Here is a 19,141-nt window from a genome sequence, read left to right on the forward strand (position 1 = left end):
TGCGAAGATCTTGATTTCCATTGCAAACTTAACAAATGTATCGTTTAAAAGTGCATGTGATGGAGTTTGTAAAAACTCATATTTTAGGATTTACCGATTCATAGGTTTCATGTTTTATTAGCACTTTTGCAATTGATGAGGCTCTGGTCTTTAACAAAACATATGGATACGTTGATTGCAAAATGCAAAGGTCACAAATGATGGATCAAATCTCAGATGAGAACATATTCAAAATACAACGTCGTTTGAACCATCCTACAAAAGCATTATATAATTTATTCAGACAAACATTGGCTCGATTGTTCAGAACTTTGTTAAAGTTAACAACGGGACTGACGACATCGTTGTTAACTTTTAAGGCTGGAATATTCGACAATGTGTTCATATATTTAAATAAAGCAAGTACAGCTGAAACATTTGTCTCAAATCTTGTTAGGAATACTGCATAGCATAAGTGTATCTGTAAAACTTACAGAGAAATAATGATTTGAAAGTTAACAACGACGACATTTAAAACGGTGTTAAATTTAACAAAGTTCTGACCACTCGGCCCATTGTCAAGTACATTTATACTTTTAATTAAATAATACACATTTATATTGCATTCATTCATTTGAAAATATGGTTTTGCTAACGTGAACCAGAGTAAAGTAGACAGCATAATATGAAGTGGTATTCAGTTTCAACGACATATGTATAACATAGTATATATTCATGATTATGCACCAGTCAATTGTAACCACGCCCCCCCCCCCCAGGTCCGGGGAATGGCAGGGACTTTGACTTTCGGTCTAGCCAAGCCCGGGTAAAACCCCCGCCCTGCGGGGACGAACTGATGGTAAACTCCAAGCCAAATGCACCCGCACCCCACGGACCCTAAGAAAGGCACATTCCCCGCTATATTTAGCGCAAATACAAAACCACCGCATTTACCCGGCACCTCGGGGCCACCGGGGTTGTAAAATTATGGCCCATTTCCCCGGCTATCCCCGGTATACACCCGGACCTTGGGGGCCGTGGTTACAATTGTCTGGTGCATTAGAACTTGTAACTACTATACCTGTCAACAACAAGCATATATGCGTCCCCTGTCTTTAGATATATTACCTTAGTGTATGAAAACTACAACTCTGTTTTAACGACGGAGTGTCATCTATGTACCTTTGTCTACATAGTATTTCCTAAATACAAATAATATTTCTAAAGAGACATTCTTGTTTCGCCTTAAAAGCTTGTAATTTATTTTGATTAAATGAAAATGTTTGAACTTAAATGCATGTAAGTCAACCTGAATGTCATGTTCCCATCCTGTAACCTGTTGTAAATTATATTATATTGTAAATATCTTTTTCATGGAAAGGAATAAATATAAGTTATTTAACTTGTTTTCTAATCCATTATCATGTTCATGTTTTGTACCTATTGTCTGTAAACTTTTGCAGTAAATATTGTTTAAAGCAACAAGTTTTAGGGAGTGTAATCTATAAAAAAATATATCACAAAACACTTTCAAACTTAAAATGTCGATTAAATATTTCGCAATAATCAAAACTTCCTTAAAAAATTTCAGAAAAATGGTTATATGATTTTTGAGAAATAGTGGTTCAATTAAACCCCAATATTAACGAGATAACAATTAAAGAAAAAAAGTAAAACTTATCTGTTTGGAATCTTAAAATTTAGTTTTGAAGTTATTCATTAGATTTTATTCGTATAATGATTGATTGTAAAATAAAATGAAAGGTAATAAACTGAAATAATTTTAATTTCATTGTAGAGTATTACCGACCTTAAATTTTAGTACTTCCAAATAATTGAGATATAACTTTTAAATGAAAGTAATGATGAGACTATGAGTACAAAAACACATTCAGTTGATAATAAAGATATTGAAATCAAAACTACCAGTTAATATTCACATTTAAATATCTCAATGTTTTTGGTACATACCAGTAAAACTAGAGTTTTTCGTCTCGAAAGAATAACCATCAACAGTTGTTATCTTATATTTCTAAACATCTTCAATTTTTATGGAGATTTATTACAAAATTGGTGAATTAAATGGATGCTACGCCGGTATTATAATAATAATTGTAAAAACTCTAACTCCTTTTGCCAAATGATAGAACCCATTTCAGCTGATAAGATCTCCTTTCTTTCGCCTTTTATGAAATGTAAAAAGCATTACACGTTCTAGCAGTGTTCATTATTTGGGGTTCTTTTCAAATTAACAAAGTCGCTATTATGTAGAGCTACAAAGCATGAAATCGAGATGCAAATCAGCCTCCATTGCTCAAATAAACGCCATCATCGATGTGACAGTTTAATATTGTAGGTAGTCAGTCGACAAAAGATAAATGGGGTACTTAGATAATTTGGTAATAATTGAGGAGATAGTTGAGAAGTAAGTTCTTCCCTTGAACCGTTCTTTAGCGGGGTTCAATCGCCTGCTTTTTATTTACTATCAACCATATAAGTGTCAGACTAAGTTACTTACAAAGTTGTATCTGGATTGTACTTTATTTGAATAAGGGTAATGATGTTCATATATATTCACATTATCGACAAGATTGTCCGGTAAGCGCAGTGGCGCACTCGCTTTTCACCTAGGCGACCCGGGTTCGATTCCCGGCCTGCAGCGCATGAGTTTAGTCGGTGGTCACCAAACAGGTCAAGTGTTTTTTTCTGGGTACTCCTGTTTGCCCCACAACACAAGACAACTCTCACGCGTAACGTCGTGCCGCCGAGAGTAATTAACATAATGTTGTAATAACTTGTTTCATAATCGTTGTAAAATAAAAAGTTTAAACTAAATCGACGAATTAGCGCGTAATATCTTGCCTGTGTTAACAATAGTCACATGTTGTTCCTGGACAACTTGCGTACTAGGAACCTTATGTTAATTATTTGACGTAAAGTGTACATATGTATTGGATCGTCACAAATCTTGTGTTATAAAAAAGACATCGTTCATTTCCCAATAACCAATGCATACTCGTATCAGAACACTCAATGAAAGTAGTCACCATAGATTTCTTGTATATCACTAGTAAAGAAGTGCTGTTGGACCGACCCCCTTCTGTTTGGCACATCCTCAATAGCTTAAGTGCACCCTCCTTTCATGTTTGGCACATCTAATATAGCTTAAAAGCAACCTCCTTTTATGTTTGGCACATTCTCCATAGCTTAAGTGCACCCTCCTTTCATGTTTGGCACATCTAATATAGCTTAAAAGCAACCTCCTTTCATGATTGGCACAATTAATATACCTTAACAGCAACCACCTTTTATGTTTGACACATCCTCCAAAGCTTAGGAGCAACCTCCTTTAATGTTTGGCACATCCCCCAAAGCTTAAGTGCACCCCCCTTTCATGCTTGGGACATCCAATATAGCTTAAAAACAAACACCTTTTATGTTTTGCAAATCCTCCAAAGCTTAAGAACAATCTCCTTTTTGTTTTGGCACATCCTCCAAAGCTTCAGAACAACCTCCTTTTTTGTTTTTGGCACATCCTCCAAAGCTTAAGAACAACCTCCTTTTTGTTTTTGGCGCATCCTTCAAAGCTTACGAACAACCTCTTTTTTGTTTTTTGGCACATCCTCCATAGCTTAAGAACAACCTCATTTTTTGTATTTGGCACATCCTCCAAAGCTTAAGAACAACCTCCTTTTTTGTTTTTGGCACATCCCCCAAAGCTTAAGAACAACCTCCTTTTTACTTTTGGCACATCCTCCAAGGCTTAAGAACAACCTCTTTTTTGTTTTTGGCACATCCTCCAAAGCTTAAGAACAACCTCTTTTTTGTTTTTGGCACATCCTCCAAAGCTTAAGAACAAACTCCTTTTTTGTTTTTGGCACATCCTCCAAAGCTTAAGTGCACCCTCCTTTTATGTTTGGCACATCCTTCAAAGCTTAAAAGCCACCTCCTTTCATGTTTGGCACATCCTCCAAAGCTTAAGAGCCACCTCCTTTTATGTTTTGCACATCCTCCAAAGCTTAAGAACAATCTCCTTTTTGTTTTGGCACATTCTCCAAAGCTTCAGAACAACCTCCTTTTTGTTTTTGGCACATCCTCCAAAGCTTAAGAACAACCTCCTCTTTGCTTTTGGCACATCCTCTAAAGCTTAAGAAAAACCTCTTTTTTTGTTTTTGGCACATCCTCCAAAGCTGAAGAACAACCTCTTTTTTGTTTGGCACATCCTCAAAAGCTTAAGAACGAACTCCTTTTCTGTTTTTGGCACATCCTCCAAAGCTTAAGTGCACCCTCCTTTTATGTTTGGCACATCCTCCAAAGCTTAAAAGCCACCTCCTTTCATGTTTGGCACATCCTTCAAAGCTTAAGAGCCACCTCCTTTTATGTTTTGCACATCCTCCAAAGCTTCAGAACAATCTCCTTTTTGTTTTGGCACATCCTCCAAAGATTCAGAACAACCTCCTTTTTTGTTTTTAGCGCATCCTCCAAAGCTTAAAAACAACCTCCTTTTTGTTTTTGGCGCATCCTTCAAAGCTTAAGAACAACCTCTTTTTTGTTTTTGGCACATCCTCCAAAGCTTAAGAACAAACTCCTTTTTTGTTTTTGGCACATCCTCCAAAGCTTAAGAGCACCCTCCTTTTGTGTTTGACACAATCCCCATAGCTTATTAAGTACACCCTCCTTTTGTGTTTGGCACATCCTCCATAGTCTAAGTGCAACCTCTTTTTAGGTTTGGTACATCCAATATAGCTTAAAAACAACCGCCTTTTGTGTTTGGCACATCCCCCATAGTTTATTAAGTACACCCTCCTTTTATGTTTGGCACATCCTCAATAGCTTAAGTGCACCCTCCTTTTATGTTTGGCACATCCTCCAAAAGCTTAAGAGCACCCTCCTTTTATGTTTGGCACATCCTCCATAGCTTAAGTACACCCTCCTTTTATGTTTGGCACATCCTCCATAGTTTAAGTGCACCCTCTTTCATTTTTTGCACATCCCCCATAGCTTAAGTACAACCTCCTTTAATATTTGGCACATCCTCCAAAGCTTAAGAGCACCCTCCTTTTATGTTTGGCACATCCTCCATAGCTTAAGTACACCCTCCTTTTATGTTTGGCACATCCTCCATAGCTGAAGTACAACCTCCTTTAATGTTTGGCACATCGTCCAAAGCTTAAGAGCAACCTCCTTATATGTTTGGCACATCCAATATAGCTTAAGAGCAACAACCTTTTGTGTTTGGCACATCCTCAAAAGCTTAAAAGTAACCTCCTTGTATTTTTTGCACATTCTCCATGGCAATGGAGGGCCCTCTCCTATTTTTGGCACATTCTCCATGGCATTGGAGGACCATCCTTCTATTTTGGGCACATTCTCCATGGCATTGGAGGACCATCCTTCTATTTTGGCACATTTTCGATAGCATTGGTGCACCCTCCTTCTATTTTTGGCACGTTTTCCATAGCATTTGAGGACCCGCTTTTGTTAAATCATCAACTATGGTAATACCCATTTGGGTGATTGTATGCCAAGTGATGTATACTCAGTGTATAATTATGCAGTTATGTAGTTGTTTCGTATAAAAAGCCATCTGATTCATGAATTTGAATAATTGCAATAATAGAGTATTGGTTGAAAATGCAACAATTATTTAATATAAGTAAGCTTTTGTGGATAGTTTAATCATTATTTTATCATTTGTAAATGCATAAACAAATATATTCTTTGCTGAGAACCGCAACCTATTGTATAACATTTTGTCAACAGACTATGTATTGGATAGTTCGCTCATTAAAACGATTTGATATGTACATGTAGGTAGTTATCATAGGATAAACCTCGACCAATCAATATTCATGTTGGATAACTCAACGAAACCAGAATCTTAACCTGTTTTATACCATTGACTGCTGGCCCCAACTTCTCGAAACTTCTTAAGTCCCTTATAACAGGATTAAGCTAAACTCACTATTTTTGTTGTTCTATAATAGGCGTTATATTTACTTCTTTAAGAGTTTTTATAAATTATATAAGAAAAATCTGTATGCTAATTAGAGGCAACCATTTTTCATTTATCAACATCCATTATAAGTATGAATTTTGGCTAATTGAAATAAGCGATTTAAGCCTGTTAAGCTTAAGAAGTTTTGAGAAATTGGGGCCTGGTCTCTCGAAAGACACACGTATATGTTGGTCTGTATTCCTATTTCGTATATTAAAGGTGTTTTTTATATATCGTCTGTTGGCTAGGTATTTTGAAAGCCTTGGTATCGTCGGCGTCGTCATACTTGTCGTCGGCGTTGTCATCATCGTCGTCGTCATCGTCGTCGTCGTAGAAGTGCAAAAACTGTAATCTTCCATCATTCAAAACCGTTCAAGATATTTTAATGAAACTTGGTACACATGTTTCCAGAGACAAAACGCACGTGTTCAATAAGGCCACGAATTTTGCTTTTTTAACTATGCACAGTTACGCCCCTTGCTCGACTGAAGAAAATAAGCGTTAGCGTTCGTACTAGTTTAAAAGGACTCGTTCATTTTTTTGGCACCCAAATTTTCCCTGTTATGCACCTGAAAACACTTATATTATAACAATTTTACTTTCAGGTATTGCAATTCCAGAAAAATACACTTAAAGCTGCACTCTCACAGATTGAACGTTTTGACAACTTAATTTTATTTTTTGTCTTGGAACGAGCCAATTTTGGCGAAAATCCATGGAAACCTGTTATATAAAACTGCTGACTCAAAATCACATCGCTGATTTTGGTATTTAAGTTCAAAAATTGATGTTTTATGCATTTTTCTAAAACCTTTTGTAACGGTTTAATCCATAAAACATTGTTTTTTTAAAGGAAATATGAAAGTCTGTGATCAGATCTTTTGTCAGCAATCTTATATCATTGGTTTGCAGATATTTACGCAAAAACAAATGCTCTTTCCAAGACAAAAAATAAAAGAGTTGTAAAAATGGTAAATTTGTGAGAAAGCAGCTTTAAAGTTTAAACAAATATTTTGGTTTTAGTGGGGTGCGAACCCAAGTCGGTATAGCTAAGGAAAAAAAGAAACCTACAGCAAGACTTTGAGCCCACTAGGACTCATATACAAACATAAGAATAATTTAACCATTATTAAGCCTTTTGTTGAATCGCGTTACTAACGCTAAGTTGTGGACTTCTAAGACAATATTTGAGCATATATCAACATTTTTGAAGAGTTCCAGCCGTCAGTATCATAGTTTTAACACTCCTAATGATTGCCACACTCTTAAAGTTCGTAATTCAAAAATGAAGTGCATTTAACAAACACGAGAGCGAATCCTTTTAACAATATGCTAGCGACGCAGCAAAGATAACAACTATAAAGTGAATGTAGTTACTCAGATTCTTGTTAAATAACATTCATACAAATAAAAACAGAAACTCCTACGATTACAGACGGTTAATAGTATCCATTGCATTTACTGTTAAAAGTAATGTTGTTTATCTCTCTTTGCTTAGAAACTTAATGAGACATTACTGTTTGTATTCACCGAAATTCTGTGGTTTCACTGCTTCTATTGTTATTATTAATGGTCATTGCAGAAATAAAATTTCATGGTTCTTAAAAAACATAATGCTCTAATGGGATTGAATGTATTCCGACAATCGCAACAATAAACAGACATTAAAGATGCTTTATTTGGACAAATAACTCTCACAATTGGTATTTGTATTAAATTTCAATATATATGCTGCATATTTCTTAAACTACAATGGTTAATGGTTCATTTAAAGAGAATACTGTTTCTATGGTTACAAAAGAACTTTGATTACACAAAATTGCCTCTCTTTCAAACGCATTTCAATGGCATTGATAGTGGCTTTCTTGGAAACTCGAAGAAAGACAATGAACTATTGAAGAATGGTAACGGATTTATCTCCCTTGAGGGCCATGAAGACAGGAGCGGATGGATTTATAGAGCTTTGATAAAATCTTATTGTTTTTATAATGGTTGCTAATGTTCTGTAGTTTCAATAGCCGTTTTAATCCTTTAAGTTAATAAAAGGATGAACAATAACAGTTTTAAGTCATGGTTTTTTTTTAACTTTATTGGTTTTGTACACTTACGTTTTATCAAAGGAAATGATGGGAACGTGATGAATAAAAGTCAAGTTCACTCCTCAAGGGGCCGTAAAATGGACACGTGGTATCCAGGAGTCACAAAATCACCATCATCAACAACAACAACAACACTATCTTTTACCGTTGGAGGAAACACTTAAAACAGTATATATCAAGGGAAACATCATCATTTACAACAACAACAACAACAACAACAACAAAATCATCATCATCCTCCATCATCATTATCATCATCATCATCATCATCATCATCATCATCATCATCATCATCATCATCATCATCATCATTATCACCATCACCATCATCATCATCATCACCATCATCATCATCATCATCATCATCATCATCATCATCATCATCATCATCATCATCAACATTGTTCACTCCTGAAGGAGCCGTAAAAAGGGACACATGGTATTCGAGAGTCACAGAATTGAACGTGTTGACATTCTAGACTTATGTTCGACGTCATGATTAAACTTTACAATAATGCAACTTTGTAATAGCGCCGTATTTCAGCAACATTGTCAATGTCCTCGTCGTCATCATCATCATCATCATCATCATCAGCAGCAGCAGCAGAATCATCTTAATCATCATCATAATCATTATCATCAGCAGCAGCAACAGCATCAACAGCATCAGCATCATCATCATCATCATCCATCATCATCATCATCATCATCATCATCATCATCATCATCATCATCATCATCAACAACAACAACAACAACAACAACAACAACACTATCATCATCAACATTATCATTATCATCATCCTTATAACTCAGCTACACTATCTATCACCGTCGGGGGAAACACATATAACCGTATATATCCATGCAGGGAAACACTTCCTCTCTAACAGGGAAGTTTTTGGCCTAAAACGGCATTTGAAAGACGACACAAAACAGACAGTATTCAGTTTCAAGAGGGGATTTCATCATTGAAAACTTTGGTAGCGGAGGTATTGCCTGAAAGAAGGAATATCACAAAAAATGACAACCAATCCATTCTGTGAGAAAGAACAAGTACAGATACATGAGTTAATATTTAGGTTGCAAATATTACTCTGAGTTTTAATTCAATGTGATCTCATTTAAAAATTGCGAACCTTTTCTGGCAAAGGCGTTTTTAAAGAAACGAGACCAAGTTCCATACGAATAGTATATTGAATAATAAGAGTGTTGCCTCTTATACGCGCAGACTGTTTGCTGCTATGTCTACGATACTTAAAACGTCTTTGTTGGCGTTTTTTTTGTATTTTACTCACAAGCTTTATTTAAACTGATTGACAAAATAGAAATGATTTCCTTTTGGGGTTGAGTTTAGCTTCAGAATACTAGTATAATCTATTCGGATTTTTGTTTTAGACTTTAACACCAGCTTTAATGTCAACGGAACGATATTCCTAGAAGTCACATAATATATAATATATATATCGAAAATAAATGTTCTATTGGCCAGTTAAAAACTCGTGTATTTTAGTTCTAAAAACGTTCTTATTAAATTGAGAAATATAATTATTTATAAGCGTACAGAAAATTTTGAATTTACAATTTTGATCTTAAGAGTCTCTTGCTTTTTTAGCATGTATACACTATCATTTTGTGTTAAAATGAAAAGCGCAGTTAGAAAAATGTATTGAATGTCTTTGAATGTCATATATATAAATATAATATAGCGAAAATTACGTAAAGTTATGTATCATAAATTTATAAGAAAAATATGGTTATTATTGGCACATCGTGAGCTGAGTAAACTAAATGACATAATTAGACAAGGACAAAATTAATAAAAAAAAAACACCAAAAAAACAAACATGCAGGTTACTTAGAATCTGTGGTATCTGTATATTACTACATTCGACTACTCGTGCCAGTTAAACTGAATCAGTTAAGTTTAAAAAACTTGAAAATAGTTCCCAAAAGAATAGGCAATTCTCATTTTATGAAAAAGAATAATGCTTGCAAAAACAAAAAAATAGTAAGAACACAGGGTCGTAAGTCGCGCTTCATTTTCATTTTACGGGTACTTCTTAGCATCATTTTATTTTAATTGTTAATTTTATAAAATATATATATATTGTGTTCAAAATTAATTAAATTTCTCAACGATATGTAAACATGTTAAATTCTTCGATTATCTTTATACTTATGTTAGGGCGGATATTTCACAAATCACATTTATCACAATTGTGAAAAAGTAACAAGTGATTAAGTTTCATACTTTTTTTTGTGAAAATGCGTGCTAAAACCACACAGATTAAAGCACATTTTACACAATTGTGGAATTTTATGACCAAATGCATTCTTTCAGAAATGTTTGTTATAAAATGTGTGTCAGAATAAATTTAATTTAAATTTTCCGATGTCTCGATTACTCCGTTTTTAAATTAGTTTATTACACAAGAATTTTTTTTTGTATTTAATTCTCATTTCCAATTTCGTGAAGAAATATTTTTGTTCTTTTTAATAATGCATATTAAAACATTACTAAACTTGCATTGATATTCGTAAACTTGTTAATATCTCTCAGTATGAAAGAGTTAAAATCCTAAAATCCTTCAGAAATAATGTTTATACAAGAAAAAGCATCTTTCGTAGCGGAAAATCTGAAAATCGCATTATTCTCTTCGAGGCGGTAAGTCCCCGCCCATGAGTTAATCCGCCAATCAAAAACTCCTCACGGCAACCAATCAGGTCGCCCGCTTCGCATCGGGTTATCGGATAAACAGTAGCGATCAGTTTCTTGTGGTAATTTTGACTGAAAAAGTGTCATTCAAACCGTAGAAAATGGCAAATGAATACAAACTTTAACACTCAATTGAGGAGGCTCTTTCGTCCATTTGTGGATGATTTTATTGAAGACTACACGTGTTTTATAAGGGTATCACCACTTGTTAGCTGAAAGAGAGCTTGACAGTTGTGAAAAGAGAAGAGAACATTTGGAAGAAATATTTCAACGAGTTTCCATTTTCATAACAAGTGATTGTGCTTTTTTGAATTAAATGCATAGGAGATAATCAGTAAATTACTTGGAAAGTGTTTGAAAGTGATTTTGATAGCTATATTTGTAAAATATCGTGACACAATATTCGATATAAGTATATTCACAATAAAAGTCGATTTAGATTGATTATTTCATCGGAAAACATTTATTAACTATTGAAAATGAAAACCGTGAGAAAAACTATCACCAGTAAATAAGTGCGTGTATGTATTTGCATATAAACACTTTCTCGTGCACGGAACTTTGGCGGGATAATTTTAATACATTGCATGTGCATTTGCTACAGTGTTTCACTCAGTTTTGCTTGGAGAATAACATAACGGTCAGTGCAAAATTAAATTTTATGAACTATTGTTTGCTGTTTATGATATAGAGTTGTAAGAAACTTTTGAAATTTCTTGCAAATACATTGCATTTGAACATTTTTACAAGGTAGGACTCCAAATTGTCTACCAACTGGTCAATAGTAGGCCACACAAAACCATTTTCATAATGAGTTCACCTATGGACATGGCGGACGACCTCTCCCATAACGGAAGTCTCTCGGACGGGGAGCAAGGAGCGGCTAAACATTGCGGCGACCACGTGAAGCGTCCCATGAACGCCTTCATGGTTTGGTCCCGGGGGCAGCGCCGGAAGATGGCACAGGAGAACCCAAAGATGCACAACTCTGAGATCAGCAAGCGCCTAGGGGCGGACTGGAAGCTGCTGACAGAAGAGGAAAAGCGACCCTTTATAGATGAAGCTAAGCGACTAAGGTGGGTGTCTTACATGTACTAGTATTTTATTTATTTATTTTCATGTTTGAATTGGCTCCATTTGGACGAAAGGTAAAAGGATAAATACAATCCCGACAGAGGTGAAACAGTACTGGTGTATAATCTGAGTGGACAGACCCTGAGAAAGTGGCGTTGATGAAGATCGAACAAGAAATACCTGGGGCTGTATCCACAAACGTATTGACTGGAGTCTCAGGAGTTTGAGACTGAGGGAATTGAAATTTTGTTTCAAATTATCTATAATACAAAACATTTTACAAAAAAAGATGTGTGTTGGGTTGTTGAAAAAGATTTTTGCAACAGATAAAACAATTTTAGCATCCTTGCTCTTATTATAGAGTTAAAACAACAAAATGAAGATTTTGCTTTTCGAAGTCTGTCTGATTCTCAAACAGACCCAAGACTTAAACAAACAACAGCCTTAATGCCCCAGTACAATCAGGTATAGTGAGGCATATAAGTATATACATAATACACAGAAGGGTCACATTTTTCTTGTGTACAAAACTACATGTATGCTGATTAATTTGATGATGGGCATATCCCATTGATTTCAAAGTTAGATTTATTACGATGTGGAAATCATTGAATTCAATTCAATTCAATTTAATCAAAGTTAGTTAAAACCAGAGAGAGCTTTCAAAAGTTGGTTTAACAGGCTAAACCAAATGGAAACGTACATCGTAATGTCAGAATATATATACGATGCAAATTTGATAGGCACAAAATACTTAAACAGATCTTGTGATGTTTTGATTTATTTTTGAAAGTATATTTAACATCATTGCAAAAAGCCATTTTATGAGTTGACAGTATACTGGCATATCATTTAAGAAGAAAAACGATAGCATCCGTGACGGTCATGGGTCGGAAGTTAACTGTACAACGCACACTTAACCTTCGAATTGTTCAAGAAGTGTGAGGGTATACGAAAACACACATTGAATTACATTACCAACAAAAGAATAATTATTCTGACATAATATAATGTTACTTGTTTAAGACTTTGGTTTCGTTGATATGAAATTCATAGTTCATGTATAACAAAAATATACGATTTTTTTCAATGCTACATACCTGAGATTGGCTTACCTGAGTTTACCGTTCAGACTCTGGTTAGAAGTTCGTAAGATAAGACATCACGGACCAATCAATAAATCGAATCCACCGCGTACGCAAAACAACGAAAAAGAGTGCAAAAACCACATGGTTCTTATTGGCTGGATTGAAGCGATTAAGTGTAATAGCAGGAAGACGATATAATTTACAAAAAATCTTAAAATAAATGCATGCCCTGTCTAGAGTACCTATGGTAACCGAAACGTGTTTAATATTTCTTTAAAACCGCAAGTGATCCGGGTCGTTTTCAAGAAAAGATATCGCGTTCGCTCCAGTGAGGAAATAAGTTTAATTTGAAATAAATGCATTTTAACCTATAGTGAAAGCCATTTAGAGGAAACCGGCAAATATAATTAAAAAGATCGGATAGAAGGGCGAAATTGCGTCAATATTATTGACAACTTGTTGGTACATTAATCTTATCTATGAAGAACATGACTAAAATCCATTTTCTTTGATATTTTATGTTCAATATTTTGTGTTATTTTCATATGAACTTCAATTTATAATAATGTTTATACATGAATATCTATAAACGGTTCGATTCTAGCACAGCGCTCGCCCTTAAATAGTTGAGTATATATGTAAAAGATGAAACTTTGTGCCCTAAACTTGATCCGCATCATCTTCATGAAATGTTTCAGCAACTCTTACAAACCATTTTAATAAAGGCAGCGGACACGTATTAGCTAATGATGAGCATAGGAAGTAATATCAGTCAGGATATGGTGATATTTTTACTCTGTCTGACACTGCCACCTATGGTTTATATCGTTTCCATTATGACGTGCAGCCCATAGAATTCTAGTATCGTTTTAAGCAGTGTGCTGATAAGAAATACAAATGTGTAAAATCAGATGACACCAAACTACAATGTAAATACGGTCTGGTATAAAGTAGTTTGTGAAAACTAATCAGGAAATAGCTTAAATGCAGCCAAGCTTAAATATACTCCTATGAACCTATTAAAACACGAATTATCGATAAACTTCAAGTTTAACCCTTAATGGAAAGGCCATTTCTATTTTAAGAATGGACAAACTACATAAATATTTATAACATTCACTAGTACCATATATATTTTAAAATAGGTGATTTCGATCATAGCCAGAAATTTAAAACCCTCATTTCTTTTATTGGCGTATTGGTACCCTTTGGCCTGATTCTTTCCTTGATATTTTGTTTTGTATTTAAGTGATACATTATAATCTTCCGTCGCATATGATCTTCTTAATTTACATATTTTTTAATGGGATTGACTGCCTTAAAGCTGCACCCTCACAGTTTGATTATCCTTTTTTAGTTTCTGTCTCAGAATCAGCTACTTTTAGTGCCAATGCCTTCAATTTATTTATAAAAGATAACTCACAATAGAACAGTTCTTAATTCTTTGAAAAATTGCAGAAAATATCATTTTCCTTAAAGCGTTAGAAACTCTTTTAGCCATAAAACATCAATTTTCGAACGTAAATATGAAAAGTAGTATCTGCTCTTTAGTCACCAGTCCTATATCACTGGTTTCCAGACATTTACGCAAAAATGGGCTCAATCTAAGACAGCAAATAAAAAAAATGTGAGCGTGCAGCTTTCATGATGTAATGATATTTCATGACCAGATATAATATTCATATTTTGAGCTGTCTATAATATTTTACCTTTTCAATACTAAAGTGCTTTCAAATATACTGATTAAAAAGATGTGTATTACAAAACAAAATTATATAATATCTTATTTATGGACAATCTTCCTGGACGACTGTCCGTCTTGAACCCTCTGTGTATAGTTGTAAATACAAAAAGAATTGATTGTTAGTTTTGTTTATTTCGACAAAATCTTTACTCAAGGTGTTTCAAGTTAACACAATATTTGAAAAAGAAAGTTTACCTTATTTAATAAGCGGACAGACGAAATCAAATGACCTTTTATTCAATGTGTGGTTTTATCTGAATGGTAGCTATTACATTAAATAAATTATTACTCGCTTCAAAAGAAAACGTTTCCAAAATATTATCATACTGTTAAAAGATATTTAACAACGAAAATAGATCGTTTAAACAAGCTGAAATGAAATTTGAAATGTCCTATTATATTACACTATAGGTCGTTTATTTATATTTTATCGACGACAAAAACTATAAGTGATTTGTAATACGGCATACAGAATAGAAGTTGTAATTGGATGCTTAATTTGATGTTTATTTTGACATTTGTGAATCGAACAGTACACGCACGGACGCCAGATTTAATTAGAATTTAAATTTCTTAAATATAAACAAGTTCATCCGTGAAATTCAGAATCAGAAAACAAACCTTACACGTAAAATAAGTAATGTTCGAAATTAATCATTATTCTTTCATCGGTACCGTTCACATGATTCAAGATTCAACTTATTTATTAAGTAACTTGAACACAAAGTGTTCCACATTAAATGATAGATATAATACATTCAATTAAGCTACGCAACAAGTACAAGTAAAAAGTATAAGTAAATTCATTTCAATATTTCATAACTTCTGATATAAGTAATATATTTAGGTTTAATTAAAGGTTTTTAATATGTACTTAACAAAAACAAATAGTTTGTTGCGACACAGGCACATAACCATTTAATTTGAGTTAGAACATTCTAACAGTTTTTATTTTTAGTGGTCTACATACTATTATGTAAACTACCAACTGCTTTTTTTATATCGTTTCACATGCGACTGACTGCTGATTGACTGAAATTAATGTATTGGAACACTGTAGAAACGCTGCATTCTCATTGGACAAAATATAATGTTGACCACTAAAGTCAAGACAACATTTAAAAGATAGCTTGAGTAATTCTAAAAAGAGATTCATTTCTGCAATAACTTCATTCATTTTTGTGGCCAGATCGAATGAGAGTGTGATGATATGTGTGTATATCTACATAAAACTTATACTGCTATTAAATGAACAAGTATAACAACTAAACGAAATATCATTAAAATCTTCTTTGAAAGATGCCTATTCAGACGCTTACCGTATTAATTGCAATTTACTTTTCATAATTAAATTCATAGAATGGTTGAAGTTAACAATATTATGTTGTATATCTTTTTAAATACGACTATTTACGTTTCTTATGAGTTAAAGGGACCTTGCTCATGTTTTGTAAAATGCACTTTTTTATGACAAAAACTGGGGGAAATTATTAGGAGTGTTAAAACTAGGATACTGACGGCTGGAACCCTTCAACACATATTGATAAATGCTCAAATATTGTCTGTCAATACAACGATTTTGAACAGAGTTAATAATGCTATTCAACAAAATGCATATTTTTTTTTGGCAAATTCGGTATCGTTAGGTAATGGTCATTATTTTTGTGGCAGTAATAGTTAGGAACGGTTTACATAGTAATCTTATATTGTTATTAAAAATAATTACTTCATATTTATTCGTTGTAAAATAAATTTAATTATACCTAATCGATATTGGCACCTATGGGCACTGGACACTATACTCGAATCTCTATAATTTATAGACCCGAAACATTCTGACCCCATAGCATTTCAAGAGTTTTAGGGACTGGAGTGACTGTTTGAGCAAAGATACAGTTTGTTAAATACAAATGAGACTTATAATGACAATGTTACCCCTCCTATATTCCAGGGCGCTGCACATGAAGGAACATCCAGACTACAAGTACCGCCCCCGCCGGAAGCCTAAGTCGCTCATGAAGAAGGACAAGTACGCCTTCCCAATGCCGCTCGTTCCCGGGTTTAACCCTTTTAGTGGATTTCCGGGCGGCTACCCGACTTTCTCTGGCAGCCCCGCTGAAACCGCCATGGGTCAGACCTTATTGAGCGAGAAAATGCGTGCGTTCCAACCTCCAACGAGTCTGCCACCGTCAAGTATTGCTTCCCACCCTCTGCTGTCTCATTTGGAATCATCCTCGCTCGCTAGCAAATTAGACCCGTCCAGTTTCCAACTACGGACATCGTTGCCAGAACACATGGCGTCACAAATGACGTCATCATTGTACTCCCAATATCTTCAAGCTCAAAGCGCGGCGCTGAGCTCCCTTCCATCGCCCGCGCACACGGGGCATCCGGGACAGTATCTGGTTCCCTGCTGCCCGCCCTCCTACCTACCCTCCAGCTCTGACGTCCACCGGCCCCTAGCTTACGTTCTGGTTAAACCGGAAGATCATTATCGCCATTCGTCTGTTATATAGTATATTGGAAACTTTTACTAAATTGACACTAGTTCTTAATTACATTGTAATATTCATTATGATGTTGTCGACATTGACGATTTTCCTGCTGTTAACGAGATTTAGTGATTGTTGATCTCAGAAAGTAAAACGAAAGATTTACCACGAAGGTGAGAAAAGTGTTAGAGAATTTATAACCTAGATCCTACGAATCGAGATTTCGATTATTCTGAAAAAGACATTATCAAATCCTCAATACCGAGGTTTGTCATATTTCATAATTTGTTAAACAATTACGGCATTGTCACTTTTTATTTTATGGCAGGTAATTCCTGCAAAAGCCGTTCAATTCATTGGAATAATCATGAAAAGTGTGTTAAGGTATATGACCCACAATATAGTGAATTTTTTATGCATTGTGAGCCTTTATTTTTTTTGATAACATTTGAAAAGGTTTTGTGTGAAAAAATATATGAAAACGTTAAACGATTACAAAATAAGTATATAATAAAAATGTACTTAAAACATTGCAAAAATAGATAAATCATATCCAATTTGAGTGGTAATAAAGAGCAATCATTTAAACAGTAGTAACTTAATGAAATAATGTGGCCATTTATATCATACATCATTATTCAGTAAGCAAATACCTTTCAAATGATACCAAAACTATATTTAGGGTCACCAGGGGTGGTATTCAATATTGGTCCTAATTTGGTCTTGGAACGGTATAGCTAATCGGATTGCTAGATATAAATAATGAACCGTTACGGTAAATAAAGTCAATAATGTATGACCATAAGATCAACTTAAATTGTATATTGAATACAGCCCATGGGCTTCAAAATTAAAATAACGGTTAATAAAGCTATCTGGGTTGGTATTTAACATTGGTCTTATTTGGATTTAAGAACGATGTAGCTAATCGGAATACCTGTTATTAATAACTGACCAATAGAGGGAATGATTTCAATATGTTTACCTTAAGTTTGATTTGAGAACGGTGTAGCTAATTGGAATACATATTGTTGATAACTGACCAATCGAAGGAATGAAGTCAATAATGTATGACCCTAAGATTAACTTCAGCTGCATATTGAATACCACCCAAGAAAACAAGCATATTTGTGGGTCTGATTCCTTAAATATGTTATTTGATATTGGTGTTACATTAGAGCGCATTGACAAAACGACATTAGCATCGTTTTATGTGAAATGGATTTTCGTTTATTGGTGCATTTATGTTTGTTGATTTGTGAGAGATTTTTTTACTTTGAGTGTTTATTACTGTTGTTATGATTTGTATATATACATGTAAGAAATAAATTCAATTCTAATGACGATACCATGTGTCATGTGACTTGCTTACGTCATCATCTCTTTCCGAGGCCTGTCCGTAAAGAGCAATGACCGTATTTAAGCAGTAACTTAAATCGATTCGCTCATTTTTTGGACCAAAGATAAGTTATCCCGGCTATGCATCTTAACCAACAACGGCAAAGTCAAGAAAAATAAGAGAAAACCGACGCTTAACCACTAAGTCACGAGAATAGTTTTATTTGATATTTAAACCTTTTAACAAGTCATTGATAACATCACGTGATCTAATTTCAATCAACAACGCTATTGAAATTGTGGTTTTCAAACAAAGTAAAGACGATATTTAAACAAATATCAAAATATGCTTTGAGGTTGCAGCTGTCAGTGTCTTAGTTTAAACAATATTAACGATTTGCCACACTTTATTTATTTTATTATAAAAAAGTGCATTTTACAAGCATGTTCGTGGTTTTATTTGAACAAATTCTAATAATTTTTTATCTCAAGTGGTTGTTTTTGCAATGTTGTAATTCTTGCAGAAATAATTATCTGAAAATGGAAAAGAACAATACAAAAACAATACAAAAATCAACTTTTAATAAAAATCAGTTTCTGTAGATTAATT

The 19,141-nt window shown here is 34.2% G+C and overlaps 1 protein-coding gene across 1 annotated transcript; it reads left to right on the forward strand.

Moving 5' to 3' along the window:
* The first annotated feature begins 10,882 nt into the window (after positions 1–10,882).
* Positions 10,883–18,541, forward strand: LOC128220536 (transcription factor Sox-14-like). Its single transcript, XM_052928969.1, has 2 exons — positions 10,883–11,871; positions 16,653–18,541. Exons 1-2 carry the CDS (start codon positions 11,606–11,608, stop codon positions 17,215–17,217), a joined length of 831 nt encoding a protein of 276 aa, XP_052784929.1. The 5' UTR covers positions 10,883–11,605; the 3' UTR covers positions 17,218–18,541.
* The last annotated feature ends 600 nt before the right edge of the window (positions 18,542–19,141 follow it).

The sequence above is a fragment of the Mya arenaria genome, chromosome 15 (assembly GCF_026914265.1).
Source record: "Mya arenaria isolate MELC-2E11 chromosome 15, ASM2691426v1".
Lineage (NCBI taxonomy): Eukaryota > Metazoa > Mollusca > Bivalvia > Myida > Myidae > Mya > Mya arenaria.

Bases quoted from the DNA above. Each gene is read 5' to 3' on its own strand.
- LOC128220536 (XM_052928969.1), top strand. From the start codon at position 11,606: ATGAGTTCACCTATGGACATGGCGGACGACCTCTCCCATAACGGAAGT. The intron at 11,872-16,652 runs GTGGGTGTCTTA...CCTATATTCCAG, and splicing joins GATGAAGCTAAGCGACTAAG to GGCGCTGCACATGAAGGAAC.